General features: G+C 60.1%; 6 protein-coding genes across 6 annotated transcripts; 4 read left to right on the top strand and 2 right to left on the bottom strand.

Annotated features, from left to right (window-relative positions):
- The first annotated feature begins 591 nt into the window (after positions 1-591).
- Positions 592-2,255, top strand: THITE_2113871 (uncharacterized protein). The gene has a single exon (XM_003652356.1). It carries the CDS (start codon positions 737-739, stop codon positions 1,958-1,960), a length of 1,224 nt encoding a protein of 407 aa, XP_003652404.1. The 5' UTR covers positions 592-736; the 3' UTR covers positions 1,961-2,255.
- A 415-nt stretch (positions 2,256-2,670) lies between these two features.
- On the bottom strand, positions 2,671-3,916 carry THITE_2113873 (uncharacterized protein). Its single transcript, XM_003652357.1, has 2 exons — positions 3,513-3,916; positions 2,671-3,420 (listed from the first exon to the last, which is right to left on the bottom strand). Exons 1-2 carry the CDS (start codon positions 3,601-3,603, stop codon positions 2,789-2,791), a joined length of 723 nt encoding a protein of 240 aa, XP_003652405.1. The 5' UTR covers positions 3,604-3,916; the 3' UTR covers positions 2,671-2,788.
- A 44-nt stretch (positions 3,917-3,960) lies between these two features.
- THITE_2113874 (uncharacterized protein) lies at positions 3,961-5,526 on the bottom strand. Its single transcript, XM_003652358.1, has 3 exons — positions 5,348-5,526; positions 4,725-5,279; positions 3,961-4,645 (listed from the first exon to the last, which is right to left on the bottom strand). Exons 1-3 carry the CDS (start codon positions 5,400-5,402, stop codon positions 4,248-4,250), a joined length of 1,008 nt encoding a protein of 335 aa, XP_003652406.1. The 5' UTR covers positions 5,403-5,526; the 3' UTR covers positions 3,961-4,247.
- Positions 5,527-6,915: 1,389 nt separating this feature from the next.
- On the top strand, positions 6,916-8,036 carry THITE_2113878 (uncharacterized protein). The gene is made up of 2 exons (XM_003652359.1): positions 6,916-7,453; positions 7,518-8,036. The coding sequence occupies exons 1-2, from the start codon at positions 6,988-6,990 to the stop codon at positions 7,844-7,846; spliced, it is 795 nt and encodes a 264-aa protein (XP_003652407.1). The 5' UTR covers positions 6,916-6,987; the 3' UTR covers positions 7,847-8,036.
- Positions 8,037-8,340: 304 nt separating this feature from the next.
- On the top strand, positions 8,341-10,993 carry THITE_2047968 (uncharacterized protein; the record flags this gene model as incomplete). The annotated part of the gene is made up of 6 exons (XM_003652360.1): positions 8,341-8,888; positions 8,954-9,188; positions 9,248-10,336; positions 10,539-10,698; positions 10,776-10,836; positions 10,900-10,993. The coding sequence occupies 6 exons, from the start codon at positions 8,341-8,343 to the stop codon at positions 10,991-10,993; spliced, it is 2,187 nt and encodes a 728-aa protein (XP_003652408.1).
- Positions 10,994-14,602: 3,609 nt separating this feature from the next.
- Positions 14,603-17,154, top strand: THITE_2049112 (uncharacterized protein; the record flags this gene model as incomplete). Its single annotated transcript, XM_003652361.1, has 3 exons — positions 14,603-14,977; positions 15,173-15,451; positions 15,538-17,154. 3 exons carry the CDS (start codon positions 14,603-14,605, stop codon positions 17,152-17,154), a joined length of 2,271 nt encoding a protein of 756 aa, XP_003652409.1.
- Positions 17,155-18,322: the final 1,168 nt, after the last annotated feature.

An 18,322-nucleotide genomic window follows, 5' to 3' on the forward strand; every position in this document is an offset into this window, starting at 1 on the left:
AGAGGATCTGCGGATTTTGCTGTCGCATCTGGCCATCGGGCAGCCAGCCGGGAAACTGGCGGCGGATATGTCATTCCCGTGGGATACTTGCTTCTCGGCATGGCCCGCGGCCGTCCGGCGGCCAGTCAATCCACCAGGAGTCCTGCTGAATACGGCGCTGCCCACCACTCCACCGCAGGATGGCCCGGTCGGACATGGATTGGGCAGGACGTCGTTCCATGGCCAGCCCTACCCGGCGGTCTCCTGTGTTGAGTTCGGGGCAAGCCCAACCACGAAAGTAGATGCGTCATATCTCGCCCATCAACAGGGTCTGGTGTTTCATTTCAATATTACGTCTACTGCTAGCGCTCGCTATCCCGTCGGCATCACTCTTCTCCTCTCTTCTTCTTTTAGGCCGCGTCATTCGAGTCTTCCTTCTCCTTTGCAGTATTCCTGTCGTGGCTGATGTCGACTCATTCACTGTCCGCAACAAGGCAGCCCTTTATATGTGAATGAGAACTACTCTTTGCCCGCCCTGCTCCGCCCGACCTTTCTCTGTATCTCTTTATCCTTGAGCGGGCCGACCCAACTCAACAGAGCCCATTGTTCTATTCCGCACCGAGACTGCTTGGCGGGCATAACTACCTCGGCGTATACCTTTCACCAGCTCCCCGCCTTCACCCGCCGACTGGTCCGCCAACCCTTACTACACCACACACAGAGATCTACGAAAGGAGCAAAGAAAAACATAGACAGGATGCCCAAACGTCGGCTTGCGCCTTGGGCGGCGGCTTCGCTTGCTGCCGTACGTACGGCCGCCTCGGCGGTGTCAATGAATGAGCTGTTCCTGCGGCAGTCGTCTTGCCTCCCGAACTTCGACCAGTGCAAGGACGCCGATTTCCCGCCTTACTTCTGCTGTCCCTCCGGCCAGACATGCAACGCCCTCGCCGGTAACACCACGGTCCTCTGCTGCCCGAACGGCGCCAACTGCCAGCGAATCGAGCCGCTACCGTGCGACATCTCGCTGCAGGACGGCCAGAAGTACCCCGACGCTGTGGTGAAGACGACCGCGCTTGGCGGCACCCTGGAGCCTTGCGGTGGTCAGTGCTGTCCGTTTGGGTACTCGTGCTCAGCGAACAATCAGTGCGTCATGAACAAGGATCAGAGTCAGCCGCCGGCACAAACGACCACGGCAAAACCACAACCTACCAGCACTGGCGGTGCCGGGTCGAATCCGACGGCAGGCGCCACGGGTGCATCAGGTGCCTCTGCTGATCAAGCCAGTGGCTCCAGCAGCGGACCGCCCGTCGCAGCCATTGCTGGTGGGGTGACTGCTGGAGTTGTCGCCCTTATCGCCGCCGCCCTGATCGCCTTCATCTTGTATCGGAGGAGGAAGGCGAGGGAGATGAACAGCCCTCCAAAGCTATCACGCTCGACGTCCTCCTTCGGAAACCTGATCAGCAACCCGATCATTGTGGAACACACCACACTCCGAACCGACTTTGCCCGGGCGCGCGATTCCGGCGCAGACCCCGGGTCTGTCACGGGAGCTTTTCTAAACTCCTCTGCGAACTCGCCCGATTCCGGAGCAATGCCGGCAGTCCCGGCGGCGGCGGCGCAGAGGCCCCGGCGGCAGAGCAGCGTGGCATACGGCTATGGAGGACTGGAGCCAGCACCGTTTGAGCCGTCACCCTTCGATGAGGCGCAGTATTTCGATCACGACGGCAGAACGATGCCACAGACCCCACGGCAGGAGCACCGTGAGCCCAGCTCGGTGAGCATCAACGTGTTTGCCGACCCCAACGACCCCAACATGACGCCGGACCGAACGCCGGAGAGCAACACAGATCGACGGTACTCCAACATGACCACCTTTACGCAGATGCTGGGTCGCGCCGGCCTGGATGGCGTGGCACGCGGCGAGTCCTACGTGCCGCCTCAGCCGGGCTACGGGCAGGGCTCTCCGACGGCCAGGAGGTGACGCCCCTTGATGGGGCGCACTGTGGACCAGAGAGGGGTATCTAACGGATGTCGCTGATTTCCTACCCCCTACATAATTAATATTCTCATGAACACGGGAGCATATTTCATAGGCGCGGCGTTTGGTTGCATAAGCGAATGGAGGGACACTCATTGTGCATCGTTCACTCGGCAGCAGCATCGCCTGTCGAGGGGGCGTATAAAAGGAACGGGACATGATACACCTGCTTGTTAGACTGCCAACACATTTTCAGGTTTTCATGCTGTATATATTTTAGTCGCAATCAACGCGAACAAGTCAGTTCATTCGGTTCCTCGCCTTGCTAACTGTATGTACACTTCCCAGCATGAGTCACGGTCAATCAATGACATGAACTCATTCCGTGGACTTGGTGGCCATCTGACGGCTTGTGACACGCAGCATTGCAGAGCTAGCACGTCCGGTCGGCTTCGGTGAGGTAGACGCGCTCCAACCGTAACTCAAAGCCACATACATGAGAATCATCCTTCACCCTGAGCAGAAAAGGGGAATGATAGAGGAGCGCAGAACAGGGGTATGACGCGCTGATACGCTGGTCCTGGTCCTGCATCATGAGGTTCCCGGCTGGGAGACGAAGAAGTCAGGCAGACAAGCAGGCGCCTCGATGGATCTGGACGTTGATCGGCCTGTCACGGATTACATTGCGCCCGTCGCAACCAAAACACACCGCTGTAACCAAATCGTTCGCTACCGGGCCTCAATCCAAAACACGCCCTCCCAGCAAGCCCCAACGCAGCATCAACATCACCACCACCATCACCAGCAACGCCACCGCAACCACAACCGTCGTCAGAGCTTCTTCTTCCCCGCCGCGGCGGCCGCCGCCCTCTTCTCGGCCGCCTCCTTCTCCGCCTTGGCATAGTCATCCGCCTCCTTGCGCTCCGCATACCATTGCCCCGCCTGCAGCACCAGCACGCCCACCAGCACCAGCGCCAAGATCACCCTGCTCGCGCTCATCACCCGCAGGCTGTCCTCCCGCCCGAGCACCAGCTCGCCCGAGAGCGGGCCCCGGTGATGCAAACCGGCCGACGACCTGCCGGCGCCCTCCTCCCCGTTCCCCGTCGTGGCGGCGCCGGCCGCGGCCGCGGCAGCGGCCAGGCCGCCGGGCTGGCTGACGGCGCGCATGCCCTTGACGATGTTGCTGAGGTAGACGCCGGCGGCGATGACGTAGAGCATGAGGCTGCCGCCGTCGAAGAGCACGTTGGCCTCGGAGGGGCGGAAGAGCTTGGTGAAGAAGCCGAGGAAGCCGACGAAGATGATGATGTGCAGCATGCGCGCGATCAGCGGCGGCGACTGGTGCATGAAGCGCAGGTGCGTCTCCAGGTGGTCCAGGTACGACGGCGTGAGCGGGTCCGACGTCCACAGCAGCGGGAAGTCGTAGGGAAATGAGGCGAAGAGGATGCCTAGGAAAAAACACACCGCTGGTTTTGGGGGAAGGTGGAAGGGGTTAGCGCGGTTCAGGGGAAGGACGGTAAAGGGAAGGGGATTGGGGGGAGGGAATGGGGAGCATTACGGCCGATGATGAGGAACGTGGCGAAGGAGCCGGAGCCGCGGTAGTCTTTGGATCGGGTCGTTTTCGACCAGTCTACCCACTGGGTGGGCATCTTGGCTGGTGTGGTTCGCGCCGGCGTTTGTGGGATGGCAGAAGTTGTGGCAGCTCCGGGGAGGTAGGGTAGGTCAGGTAGGTTTCGAGGTTCGCCGGAGCATGGGCGCCGGCGACGTCGGCAGGCTCGGCTCGGGAATCCGAGCCTGGTCGCTACAGCAGGACGCAAGTCCAGCGGGGAACAATCGGTGATCCTGTAACCTTCCCGCCTGCAGCGCCGTTGTGCAGGAGTTGCTGTCACGAATCGCGTTTCTGGGGGGTTGCGGCGTCAGCACTCGGACCTTGAACTGCCCTGGTTGGTTTCTCGGTTTCGTCGTAACCACACAAATGTTGCGTACAGGTTACGGTACGGAATACGGAGGTAAATACGCTACTTAGAGCCTTGGAGCTTGGACCTGGTGGCCCAAGTATCTGCTGCAGGCTGCTCGATGCCCCACCTGACCGTTGCACTGTGCATGGATTTGCAGTGGTTGTTTTCGAAACCGGCTTTTCATCACATCCCTGCAAGTATCCGTACTATCTCCGCACACGACTTCACGCTACTTCAGGGGAAATAGAAGACCGCGAGGGACAGCACGCAAATTAGGCTTTCGTTCTGTTTTGCATGCCTACGCTACACACGACTTCAAAGCGACATGGATCCCGCTATGCAGTGCTCGTATCGAGAAGCTTCATGGCAAACTCGGGGTACCTCGTGCCGACCGGCGCCAACTCCCTGGAAATCCTGTCGAGCTCGGCCATGTCCTCGTCGGTCAGGTCGATCTCGACCGCGTTCTCCCGAACCCTCTCGGGCTTGGACGCGCCGGGGATGGGGATGATCGTCGGCATGCCCGGCCGCTTGTTCAGCGCCAGCACCCAGCCGATGGCCACCTGCCCCGGCGTGCATCCCTTCTTGGCCGCCAGTTTCTCGACCTCCCTGACGAGCCGTAGGTTCTGCTCGAACACGTCCGGCTGGAAGCGCGGGACCATGCGCCGGAAATCGCCCTCGGGGATATCGTCGAAGGATTTGATCTGCCCGGTCAACATGCCCCTGCCGAGGGGTGCTGTTGTCAAAGGGTTAGTATGTGGGAAACAGGTTGGTCGCGCTGGAAATGGGGGTTGGAATCATCGTCGTCATCTTACAGTATGCAAGGATGGGGATGTCCAGTTCAGCGCAGGCCTCGGCGAGCCCGTTCTCGAGAGGCTCGGTGCACCACAGCGAGAGCTCGACCTCGACCGACTCAATCTTGGCCACCTTGGCGGCTCGGCGAAGGGTCGCGGCGCTGACCTCGCTGAGCGAGATGCCGCCGATATTGCCGGCCTTGACCTGCTCCTGGAGCGCCGCGATAGTAACCTCGATGTCGGTGTTGGGGTCCTTGCGCGCAGGCTCGAACTGGTCAATGCGGCCCTTGCCGCCGATCAGGCGAACGCAATTCTCGACGCTGGCCTTGACACCCTCGGGAGTGCCGTCGGGCGCATAGTGCTTAGCAGGATCGGCGCAGCCTTTGATGTTGAGCACGATCTTGTCCCTGTCCTCGGGGTACTTTGCGAAGTAGCTGTTGAGGAGGGTGAGCGAGTTGTTGTCGGCCGGGCCGTAGAACTCGCCGCCGTTCAGATAGTTGCAGCCGCTCTCCAGCGCGGCCTTGATCACGGCGAACATCTCCTCGTCAGGCAGCTTGCCGGCCCGCCAGGTCAGACCTGTGGGTGTGGTCAGTCACGTCACGACTTCACGACAACATTGCGGCGTCGGCGGCGCCGAGGCTTACCCATGAGGCCGAAGCCAATGTTGCCGACCTGCTTGCCCTGAATTGTGCGAACCATGATGACTTTTCTTTGTCAAGCGAGATTTTGATGCGACCTCGACGGATTTGTACTGTGCTCAGGATGGCGTTCTCGATGTTTTGTGAGAACAGCTGTCGACAGGATTCCCAAGATTCTGAAGACGACACCGGATTTATATGTCGCTACTCTCACGGACAACGGACTTGCTAAATCCACGGAATTAGGTTGTGTCGGAGTTAAAGCTCCAAGGGCCGGGTAACGTCAAGGTTGGAGCATTGGCAAGCCCCTCACTCGGATGGCCCGGGCTCCGGCAGTTCACCGCAGGCAGCTGCAAGGCACGCAAGCAACCAGGGAAGAGCATCCCGTTGTGAGACCCAACGTCCTCGGCGTTCAACTCGGGGCCTGTGCTCCTTCAGCGATGACTTCGGTCGCAGTGGCTGCCCCTCATGTTCGGGGCCGGAGCATGTGGGGCTCGTCCGTGGTATGTCCCCGCTGAACAGCGGGATGGGAGAGGAGTGGGGGAAAGCATCGGTATTTGCACTACAAGCAGTTAAAAAACCGATTGTGCTGCAAACAGTTAAAGAGATTGACTGGCATAAATCACCGGAAGATGCCGTCCTCTTCCATGACAGCCTCCCCAAGTTCACGGGACTTGCTCTGTATCGCGAAAGTTGACTCCTCTGCCCGCCTCTGCGAATTGGCCCCGGCTGTCAAGAGCAGCCCCGCAGCACAAGCGCATCAGGTGTCAGGTGAGCCATTGGCCAATCGCATTTCGTCAAAGTGGCCCCACCGCCTTCCAAGACGCTTATCGATTCGCTCGATTGAGCGGCCCATCCGCCGTTCTCGCAGCACGGGGTCGCTTTATGACGTGCAGAAGGTCAGCTTTCCAGGTCGCCAGGGCAGGCAAGAACGGGCAAGAGCAAGCCTCTTGTGTACCTAGCTCGCTGGGTCTGTCCAAGCCAGACCGATCTCGGTAGCTTTATCATAGCCCAGATCGACCCAGCACTTGAGATGCATTCTCGCAGCCTTTTTCAGCAGACTCGCAATCCCTCGGTGCGCTGACGAGCCACCGATCTCGTCGATAACCTACAGTGTCACAACCATCGCCGTCGCTGCAAGCCCCCGAGGTAGTAGAGCAGACTATAACTACCTACCTGAGTTAACTAACGTGATCCGCCCCGGAATTCTCAAGCGGACCGAACCATGTCCAAAAGTGTGACCTCGCCCGCGTCCCCCGAACAACAACCGCTGCGGCTCTCAGGGCGAAGGTCGTCCAGAGACCGCATTCGGGACATTCTCGAGGTTAGTTTCTTGTCTAATGGGTTACATCAGTCCCCGTGTGTTGAGACCGTTGCCTGGGTCGAAGCTTCGCTTCTCCACTCCTGCTTGGCTTCCAGATTCGGCACGGGTCGAGTTTGGGAAGAGGCCACTCCGCGCTCGGTGAAGCAAGTATCTGGCCGCGCCCAGTGTGCTGTACACGGTAGCTGGTATGGCTGGAATTGCCGACGCGATACTTGGTCCCTCGAGGAACAGCCTCTTTGCGGCAACTGTTCGTGCACAATTCGCACCCCTGCTGTTGTTTGATCGGCGCGCCTTGCTGCCCCCACGCAACACGTGGTATGACATGGAACGAGAGGCTGACATACATATACCTTCCAAGGGCGCCCGCGAACGAGCCGAGTCGCTCGATGCTACCTCAGCCAATGTCAGCCCTCGACTACAGCCTTTGCTCGGCAATTCTCGTCGGAGAGCCAGCGACCCTGCCGCTCCAGCCTCCCCGCCGCCGGAGGTCGACATCAACGGACATGGCGTCGTGACCACACAGCCGGAGCGGCAGCGGAGTCTGAATTATCAGAGCACAGCCGAGATAAGCCCTGTGGCGCGCCGACGGCCAACCCAGAGCAGCAGATCGTCGGGCCAGCAGCTGGGGCAGACGCCCACGCGGACGCAGGGGCTCGGCGGGGAGAGCGAGTCGAGGGGCCGGCAGCGGAGACAGCAGGATGTGCCGCGGTGGAAGCGCACGTTACGTTACTTCCAAAGCATCGAGCTGGAGAACAAGGGCAGCGTCGCGCGCGACCACCTAGCTCTAGGTGGGTTTGTTGGCCGCTGGCGGTGCAAACGGCGGGAGCTGGCTAACTGACTGCCTCGCCGCAGAACGAACGTTCCTCGCATGGCTCCGAACATCACTAGCATTTGCCTCGATTGGTATTGCCGTCACGCAGCTGTTCCGGCTTAACACGTCGCTCGCGCAGGACTCCAAACAGGCGGATAACCTGCGGCACCTCGGCAAGCCCCTCGGGACAACCTTCCTGGCCGTCAGCATCTTAATACTGCTTCTGGGCTACAACAGGTACCTCCAGGGGCAGCACTGGGTCATTCGGGGCAAGTTCCCCGCCAGCCGGGGGACTATCATGATCGTGTCGTTGATAGCGTTTACGGTGACGCTGGCGTCATTGATCGTCATACTTGCTGTGCAAGGGTGATCCGATATGAGCGCTGTGTTGTCAAGTCAACTTATGGGAGGTTGGAACTGCCAGATATGCCGAGTTTGCCTTGGCTGTATAGATAGGTACCTGTACGGAGGACATATGCATACCGGGCGTGTTGGGCTGAGATGAATCATGTATAAAAAGAGTGAAGGAAACACGAATGATCCGTACAACTTAGGGGAGATAATTGTGAATCAATCACCCGGTTCCAAATTTTGGGGACTCTGGTGTCTTCTTCGGTCATCAAATCCTCACTTATAACCCTCGCTCAGTTTCGTTCGTTCGTCCCACTTCATAGTCCAAACTCGACCTCACAGCTTCCACCTCCCAAACCAAACAAGGCCCCACCATCACCACCCACTCAGGCTTCAGAACTACAACCAATCCAAATTCAAAATCACCATCAGCCAGGAAGTCAAAGAAAAGCACCCAAGAGAAGATATAGAATAAAATAAACAAACGAAAGAAAAGAAAAGAAAAGAAAGACCATGGCCCTCAACGTCCCCGAATTCGCCCAGACCCAACTCGCCCTGCTGGCCGCCGAGCTCGCCGCCGAGGTGGCCGAGTCGGCCGCGCTCGTGGCCCTGCACTCGCCCGCCGCGCTGCAGCGCGCCGGCGTCGCCCTGACGAACCTCGTCGTGGCCGCGCAGCGCACGGGCCTCGGCGGGCGCACCGTCCTCGAGCTGGCGCGCGATCCCGCGCTTGGTGTCGCCGGGGGCGGGAAGGGCGGTGGTGGCGCTGGTGGTAGGGAACAAGGGAAGGAAAATGAGTTGCCAGAGCATGGCATCCGCACGGGCGATATCGTGCTGCTCTCCGAACAGCCTTCGGGGCAGGCCAGGAAGAGGGAGGTCAGGGAGCTGGAGAGGAGGGGGGTTAAGGGGGTTGTTACGAGGGTGGGCAACGCGGTGGTGGCTGTTGCGGTAGATGAGAAAGCGGAGGATAGAGAAGGGGATGGAAGCGGTGGGGTTGGCGCGCTGCTGAGCGGGGAGAAGAGGGTTTGGATCGTGAAGGTGGCGGATGATGTTACCTTCCGGAGGTAAGTGAACGGATTGTTTACGGCCACTTCGGCTGGGCGGGAGAAGCTGATAAGGGGGAGGGGAGCAGGATGAACGCCACGATGGAGAGGCTGGCGAAAATGGGGGAGGCCGAGTACAGCCCGTTCATCAGGGTACTCTTTGGGCTGTCCTCGCCCTCACCGGTTCCGGCGGATCTCTCCCGTGACCCTGAGGTTGGGGAGATCGAGTGGGTGGACCCGACGCTGAATGACAGCCAGAAGGATGCCATCCGGTTTGCGCTGGCGTCGAGGGAGATTGCGCTTATACATGGCCCGCCAGGCGTGCGTCCGTACTGATTGATGGTCGATGAGGAGTCTTGGGGTCGCTGACACTGGGACAGACAGGCAAGACGCACACGCTCATCGAACTCATCCTGCAGCTCCTCAAGCGCAACCAGCGCATCCTCGTCTGCGGCCCATCCAACATCTCGGTCGACAACATCGTCGAGCGCCTCGCGCCGCACAAGGTGCCGCTGATCCGCCTCGGCCACCCGGCCCGCCTGCTGCCCTCCGTGCTCAACCACTCCCTCGACGTGCTCACCCGCACCTCCGAAGCCGGCGCTATCGTCAAGGACGTCCGCGCCGAGATGGATGCCAAGCAGGCGTCGATCCGCAAGACGCGCAACGCCAAGGAGCGGAGGGCCATCTACGCCGACCTGAAGGAGCTGCGCAAGGAGTACCGCGAGCGGGAGCGGCGGTGCGTGAGCGACCTGGTCGCCGGCAGCAAGGTGGTGCTGGCAACGCTGCATGGGTCTGGGGGCTTCCAGCTGCGCGACGAGCAGTTCGACGTGGTCATCATCGACGAGGCCAGCCAGGCGCTCGAGGCGCAATGCTGGGTGGCGTTGCTCGCCGCGAAGAAGGCGATCTGCGCAGGCGACCACCTGCAGCTGCCGCCGACGATCAAGTCGCTCAACTCGAAGATGACCAAGCCGAGCAGTACAAAGGGAAAGGACGCTGCTGCTGCAGCAGACGAACCTACGATAAAAGGGGCTACGCTGGAGACGACGCTGTTCGACCGCCTGCTGAAGCTACACGGCCCGTCCATCAAGAGGATGCTCACGACGCAGTACCGCATGCACGAGAAGATCATGCGCTTCCCGTCCGACGAGCTGTACGAGGGCAAGCTGATCGCCGCCGACGCCGTCAAGGCCCGGCTGCTGCGGGACCTGCCATACGAGGTGGCGGACACCGACGACACGACCGAGCCGCTCGTCTTCATCGACACACAAGGCGGCGACTTCCCCGAGAAGAACGAAGACGAGCAGCAGGATGCTGCCGGCGGCGGCAAGAAGCTGACCAAGAGCAGCCTCTACGGCGACAGCAAGAGCAACGAGATGGAGGCGGCGCTGGTGAGGCAGCACGTGAGGCGCCTGGTCGATGCCGGCGTCAAGCCGGAGGACATCGCGGTGGTGACCCCTTACAATGCGCAGGTACGTCCTTGTTACTTCCGTGCCGCTTGGCTCCAGACGATCACCGCAGGCATGAAGACGCTCCCCCTTCTCCCGCCCCTCCGCGCGCTGCAGAAGTTCATGCCGTGTCGGCATTGCCCGGTACAATGGGCATTACTACCCGCCTTCGAAGCGGAGTGTTGCATGCATGATGCAGGGACTGACAGAGTTGGGATGAATTAAGCTCGCGATCCTAGCGCCGTTAAAGGAGATGTTCCCGGGCATTGAGCTCGGCAGTGTGGACGGCTTCCAGGGCCGGGAGAAGGAGGCGGTCATTGTCAGCCTGGTCCGGAGCAATGCGGACGGCGAAGTCGGCTTCCTAGGCGAGAAGCGGCGGCTGAATGGTAAGTGACATCTAGGAGTGCGAGCCATTCAACGTCCATGGGCGGCTTGGGAGGAGCGTGTTAATGCAAGGATACAGTGGCCATGACAAGACCCAAGCGATCGTTAACGGTCATCGGAGACTCCGAGACGGTGAAAAAGTGAGTGGTCTCGACCCCTTGCGATGAGCTGGACTGACTCGTGTCGATTTTCCTCCTGGGCAGAGGGAGCAAGTTCTTGAAGGACTGGATGAATTTTCTCGAGGAGAATGCCGACCTCCGGTATCCGGACCTGAGTTCACTCTCTCAGGAGGCATGAACGGAGCGGAGCACCGGAATCACGGCAGCTTCAGCCCAGACCGCCATGCTCATGCATTTGGATCCGGCCCGAATTAGTGGGATCGATCTGGAACGCCGATGGAAGACGGCCAAAAATGCGCTATGTACTGTTGCGCTTGCCGCCAACCATCCACTGGTGCAAAACCGTTCCGCAGTGTTCTGAAATTTGGTGGCGAGATATCCGAACCGGGAAATCCTCTCGGCAGGCTAGTTGCTTTTTCAGTTAGAGGATGCGGTGGCACCCGTGGCATCCCCCGCAAAGGTAACTGAGAAAGTGTGAAGCGACATTGGTTATCTTGTGGAAACAGGCCGATGAATATCTCGCGCGTAGTGTCCATGTACACTACTTACACTTCAACACGAGATGCTTTTGCGAGATCCTACTGGCTCTTACCACGGTGGCCGATCGTTTTTGCTTCGTCGCTTCTCAACTTGTCGTGTCTTGACCGTTGAACGTCGCAACGAGTGGAGTTCGGACGGCTCCCCGGCCCCTGGCCCTTGTTGTTTCAGAGTGCCCTGTCTGTGGAGACCCTCGCTCTGTTGCTTTTGCTCAAGAGCAGGGGTTAGTTAGTTAACTTTCTTCTCGTGTGTGGAGTTGACGGATTCCACGAGCGCCCCTTTCTCTGCCCCACAGGCCGCGCATCTCAAGTTTTCCTTTTCCAACGGCACGGGCGTTTGAGCTATCTCAAATCCACAACTATCGCAGCGTATGCCGATGTTCTGTCGCGGGTCTGCCGAGCACGAAATGACTATACAGCAATGCTCGAGTTTCGCTGATGGCCGCCGTCACAAGTTGCTGGTCATTTACGGCAGCGGTCTGTTGCCCGCCGAATATGCGCGGCTGCATCATGTACATAGTGTACACGTACACAATCCGGAATAAACAAACTCTTTTGAACCCTCGGCTCCAGCATTGTATTGGCTGGATCGCTGGATCGTGCTCTTGCGCGCCAGTGTCCACGCAGCATGCATGAAGCTTCGGCTGGTTGTGTCTTCTCCGACGCTGGTTGGCAAGGCCTTTTTGGCTGTTGTGAGCATGCGTCTGCGGGCGGGCTTCTGGGCGTCTCGACTTGGAAGGAGTAGCAGTCGGCGCGCAATCGGTGTCATCCAGGTGGCGAATAACCTGGGTTAGCGAGGGTAGCTTCACTAAACGTTATCTACGTCCCTGAGAGGCGATTTCATTCTGCAACGGCCCATTCGGAAGCAGCGGGGATAACAGTACCTTACATACGAGCGGGGCGCAATGGCGAGGGAGAGGCACGGATACCCGAGAGTGTATTCCGTACACTTTTCCGGATACACAGTACCTCCGGACACTAGTGTACGGAATAGAACAGGTCCAATGTTGCGCCAAAGGACCGGACCAAAGCAGATCATAAGTCGAGACCCCCGACGATAAGATGGCCGAATGGTGTCTTCAAATTGTCCGGGTCCCGCGGTGTGGATCAAACCCTCTCAGGCCCATGGCGGAAGGATGGCGTGGGAGAAGCGAAGATCCACTCACGGTCGTTCCTGTCCCACATTGGTTTCGACGACGAGCGGGTACGGAAAAGGCGGCCGAAAGCTTCGATTCCACAGCAGAAGGTCATGGCTGTGTACACTACCTAGTGTATTCCGTAATGTATTCCGTACAGTACATCGGAGTCCCTGCCTTCTAGAAGGAGTGCTCGGATGCGCCTTTCGTCAATGCCCTGCTTGCTTGGTGCTCTAACAGTCGACGGAAGGTGCTACTGTGGGAGTGACCACAGTCAAGTCAATCTATGAATGCTGTGTGCTGCCTCGTTTCTCTTTTGGCAAGGTCGTTTCCACGACTCCATTCGGACATTGTGGCAGCGACAGACGCACAATAATTACGTCGCCAGCACTAGCAAAGTTAACCGCATGCAGGAGCGTGATACAGCGCACGGAATATACACAGTACGAAGTACGAATTACATCTACGACACAGTGAGGCATGTGGCTTCCGGCTGGAAGAGTTACACTAACGTTAGCGGCGACCAGCATCAGGGCTCTCGAACACAAACCGCACCAGAAAGGCCACGCGAGCAACTCGATGCGCTAGCGAGCAACTCGGTGCGCGAGTTAAATTCCAGGCCCTGCGCTTGGCACCGCCCTCGGTGTCTCTTTGTCCACGCACCTCGGGCGCACCCTGCATAGGGGTCTCCGCGCGTCTGTGAGCAAATGGGTTGATGGGCTGATGAGGGCATGAAGAGCGGCGCAGGCCGAGTCTAGTTCACCAATGCGCTCTGCAAGCCAGAGGCGAGCGCGCATCTCTCAATCTATCCCCGCCAGCAGAAGCATAGAAGCCTCGTCTCGGTGTTTGTGGCAACTAAAATCCTCGGCAAGCCTTGCCATATCCGCTGCCGCCATCCGCTGTCCTGAGCCCCTTCCGCAGTTCGCAACGCCAACCAGTCGGCAAGCCCGAGCCATGACTGGCACTCGAGCTGCTGCGAGCTGATCGTTGGCCGAGACAGCACCAGCTAGAAGCAATGCAACCACGCCAAGCTGCCGCTGCAGGCACGCGCCGGAGAGACGGCTCCATGTTTCCCTTTCGAAGGATAAAGGACGAAGGGCGCTTCAAAGAGCAGCAGCGCGCGGGCTTGGAGCGATAAAAAAGAAGCACAATTCACGAGAGGCCATCACGATGCCACCACAGCGCCGCCGACTTCACTTCGAGGCCCCGACACGGAACCGGAACCCCCTGGCCGGTCTCCCTCCTTGGAGCAAGCACGGACGCTTCTCAGACACGCATCCCGGAATGCTTCTGGGGAGGAAGACCAGGAATGACTTCGCGCCCCTTCCCCACCCTGCGGCCCCAAGCGCACCCCTACATGCCCCTCCGTCACTGTTGCATCGGGGCCTGCCACCCTTGCACCTGCATCGCAAGCTCGGCGCCCTCGTCCTCGCCGGCGCAGCACCGCGGGCATTAATATCCGCCATTGGTGCTCATTGCTCCGCACCACTTGACTCTGTGCTGTTGTGTGTGTGTGCTGTTTACGTTAGTTACCCTCCCGGCGCTGCTGGCCTGCGTCTCGCGGGTTCGCGTCGAGCAACCCCGCCGCAGGCATCCCAAGGCGTCCCAAGGAATCCCAGGGAGTCCAGCAGGAGCCCAGCATGATTGTACCTGATGCGGCAGGCCAGGGTGTGCCGTGCTTCTGCTGAGCCCATCTGTCCCTTCCGCCGTCCATCGACCGACCTGATCCACTCGTTCCCTCTCACAGCAGCCTACATCCTTACTCCAACTGGTGGACCGGCTCCGACACAGAGCCTGTTGCTCTGGCCAGTAACCGATTCACTCCAGGCACGAACAAAGACGCCGCATCGCTGGCCATGCGGAAGAGCCCTTAACAGTGGAACGACGACGAGGCCATTGTCACCTGCCGGGATCATCCACAAAAGGCGCACCTCAAGACGAGGCCCAGACTCAGCCACCCAGTGTTCGACCGTTTTCGGTGCGCAGATGGCTCGGGGTGGACGACAGTTCTTGTTATCAACCGCCACCGCCCATCCTCTCCCGTGCTTCCCCCCTTTTCTCCGTAACGTTGCCGCCATCTGATTTGCACCGCAATTTCACCCTGTGCTCGCCGACATGCCGAGTATCTTCGGAAAGTCTGGCTCCACTGCCGCCCGCGCCAAGACCCGGCACAAGTCGATCCGGGGCACCATCTCGGCTCCGATCCCAATCCCGATGACTCCGGACGACAATGAGTTTCCGATCCGAAACCCGGGGTCGGCCAAGGCGTCCGTGACGGCCGATGACGAATTTCCCATGCGGACGCCGGGTGCCGGAATTTCGACCCCCGTGCCACTAACGGATCGTCCTGGGTCGTCGCCCGAAGAACAGCCCGAGCAGCCCGGGCCGCCTCTGCATGACGCTGACGAGAAGCCGGACCAGCCACCCGCGGATCACGAGAGCAGCCTCGGCAGCGCCACCGAGCGTGAGCAAGAGCCAAGGAGCGTCCAGGTTCCTGCACCGACCGACACGCCGGCCTCGGCTGCCGGCTCCGTCAGGGGCTCGGGAGGCAGCCGCACGGACCTTGCCCGGGACAACCGGCCGGAAGCGCCGTCTACTCCCCCGCCGGCGCCCCCAACAGGCTCCGGTACTCTTGTTGGACGTACGACATCCCGTTCGCCGCCATCTCGAACCCCTCCGCGCAAGAGCTCCCCCCCAGGTGCCTCACCATCAAGGGTAACGCTACCCGCGAGGAGGGCAACGAACCCGGCGCTCAACACTGCCCGGTATTCCGTCGTGAGCGACGCCCCTAGCAAGCAGACCGCCCAGAGCAAGGATGCGCCTCTGAGGAAAAAATCAACGCTGCGGTCTGCACTAGGGAGGCTGTTCGGTCGCGGCAGGAAGAAGAATGGCAGTGGGAGCCAGTCTGTCAGTGTGGGACCAGAACGGGATTCCGGGCCCCTGGCTTCGGCACAGCATCGAAGCGTGAGTCCAGATTGTTCTATGGTTGGCTTCCGGTCTCTGCATAAATCCATTTTTTTGCGCTGACTCTCGTCTCGCTCGAACGTTAGGATCCGACCGCGCTCAACCGGCCGAGCCAGAGATCGCCCAAGCGCTCGGCCTCTCTCCCCCTCAGCGAATACGACCGACCCCTGCGGTCGCACTCGATCGGTCCGGATGATATCATGGCCATTGAGAGCGCGCGGAACTCGCTGCATGCCGAGGTCGCCGGGCCCCGGTCTGGCACACCGGCCGGAAGCCGGCGACGCGCTGCTACCACCGGCGGCCACACACTGCTGCGCCCTCATCTGTATAACCGCGAATTCGGCGCTGGCTTATCACCGCGACCGGCCAGTGCTCAAGGCCGCGCCAGCAGGGCTGCGGGGCGCGACGAACCCGAGGACCCGAATGAGATCGGCCGCGCCATTACGAGCGACAGCGCCGGCGGCCTGCGGCGGCGGTCCCGGAGCCTCTCTGGCCTGCAAGACTTCGCTGGCATCCAGCGGGGTGGCCGCCGGCGCAGCGACGAAATACGCTACTGGCGGGAGTCGTACGACCCGGGTTTCATGTCGCCGCTGTCATCAAACGCGCAGGATGATGTGGACGATCCTGGCATGGCGGATGTCAGCGCTCCCGAGAGTCCGGCGGTCGAGAAGCCGCCCAAGACTCCTCCGCAGCCCTTCAACTTCGGCCTTCTGTCAAAGGAGATGGTGGGTATGAAGATCACTCACGCGGCAAGCATGGATATGCGCCTCGGCAGCCTCGAGTCCCGTACTCTGCAGCTGGAGCGCGTGGTCGACCAGCTGTGCCACGCAGTCCCGGGCTTCAAGGGATCCGTCGACGCGAAGGATGCGGCGCAGCCCAGCAGCTCTCGTCGCTCGTTGGATACTGACACGCATTCCCAGCTCACCTCGGGTGATGTCCCGGCCTATCAGGGATCCCTCCGCCCACCACCACCTTCATCCGACAACAAGACTTGGTCTCCGACCACAGACGCGACAAATCCACCTCGTCCCTTGAACCGCCCTACCTCCACCTCCACGGTCCGCGGGGTTGCGAGCCTGCCCGCGCTAGCCGGACACCGCCGTCCCGACGACGCTCCGCCGCAGTCCGACCTGATCGCCCAGCTCAGGACCGACCTCGACAACGAGCGCGCGGCGCGCCAGGCGCTCGAGGCGCAGGTCAAGAAGTTGTCGGAGCGCGTCAACACCCTGTCGACCACCATGTTCGCCATGGTCCGCGGCCCGTCCGAGTCGCGCTCGCAGGAGCGGCTGGCCTCGTCGCCGCCGTCGTCGCTGTTGCAGCCGCCCAAGGCGTCGCCGCGGCCAGTGCGTCGGGAACAGCAACTCTCCGTCTTTGAGACGGAGGAGGACGACGAGGACGATGGTGGAAGCGCTCGTGGTGCGCGGGCTAGGAAAGGGGACGCCCCGCCAGTGAAGACGGAGCCGGAGCCGGAGGCTGGCGAGGTCACGGAGGACGACTTCCAGACGCCCAGGGAGGACCGGGTGCCGGTGGTGAGGTACGGGGCCTTTGGCGAGGAGCTGCGGCCCGACGACGACGATGACGACTATGAAGATGACGATGGCGGCGGCCGCGGGGACGAAGATGATCCGAAGCGGAAGAAGGCCGCGCGGACGTTGAGCTTGAGTCAGCTCACGCTCGGCAAGGGCCAGCGCGTGAGGATATGAGAAACAAACGGCTGTCCTGCGGGGTTCCGTTTAGAAGTGCAAGATGGTACGGATAAAACCAGCTGTGAGCGCGGCATTCGATCGTCGGATCTCGCCCGGTTCGCGAGACATGCGGCGGTGGGACGCAGAGAATACGGATACCGGCGTCGTTCACGTCCAGGCATGTGCTACGATTTCGAAACTTCCTGCATCATCTTCATAACGGCGGCTTTTCCTGGCTTTCTCCATGGCGGCAAGGGCCTTTTTTTTTTTTTTTTCCTTTCTTTCTTCTTTGATCTCTTTGTTTTATTCGGGTATCTATTTCTATTCCATTTCTTTCAACTGCCCGTTGTATTTGATACTTGTATACTAGATACCCCCTGAGCATTTCCAGGCGGAGGTTTCTTGGACGGCTGTTTCCATCTTCGTTCCATCTTCGTGGTCTTTCTTTCAGTGGCACCACTACCAGGGCGGGAGGTTCACATTCACGTCGACATCGCTCATGGACTTAATTCGGTTCACTTAGCTGGTTCCTGGTCCCTCGGACAGGCAATGCGTCTGGCGTTACCCTCGAGCTTCTCGATGAGCAGATGCTAGGAAACGTAATGATACCACATGCATTTTTCTCACTTGCTCGATTCTTCATCTCTGCACTCCCAGGGAAGCAATCAGCGATGCGTAACGACTCAGCCACGTCAACGTCGCAGTTGTCCAAGCTCACATACTCAGAGCCGCAACCGCGTAGAGTGGAGATCCATAGGTTGACAGAAGCTATCTTACATACGATATATGACCGCCTGACCGCCACACTACACCGTTTATCGCTGACGAATTGAGTTCCATGCGTGCATCCTGTGCTCCCTCTCTTGGGGGCCCATGCCGGGGCGGATCGAGAGCACGGCGAAGCTGGCCTTTCTCAGCGTGGCAGCAACCATCCTAGAGAGAGTCAGCCGCGGTGCGCTCCCGGATTGCGCCCATAGGTGTAACGCCGGCCCGACTTACTGTTGTATCCACGGCGAGTTGACCGCCACGAGCACCCGCCTTCCCCTTCTCCTTTTCGTCCAGGCACTTCTGGACGATGTAGGTGAGCACAGGCGAGTCGGACATGGCGAAGTACGTCGTGGCCGGCCGCTCGGACGGCGGCATGTGTCCGGTGTCGTCGTTCAGGCATGCAAAAACTCAACCCAGG

This window comes from Thermothielavioides terrestris, chromosome 2, assembly GCF_000226115.1.
Source record: "Thermothielavioides terrestris NRRL 8126 chromosome 2, complete sequence".
Lineage (NCBI taxonomy): Eukaryota > Fungi > Ascomycota > Sordariomycetes > Sordariales > Chaetomiaceae > Thermothielavioides > Thermothielavioides terrestris.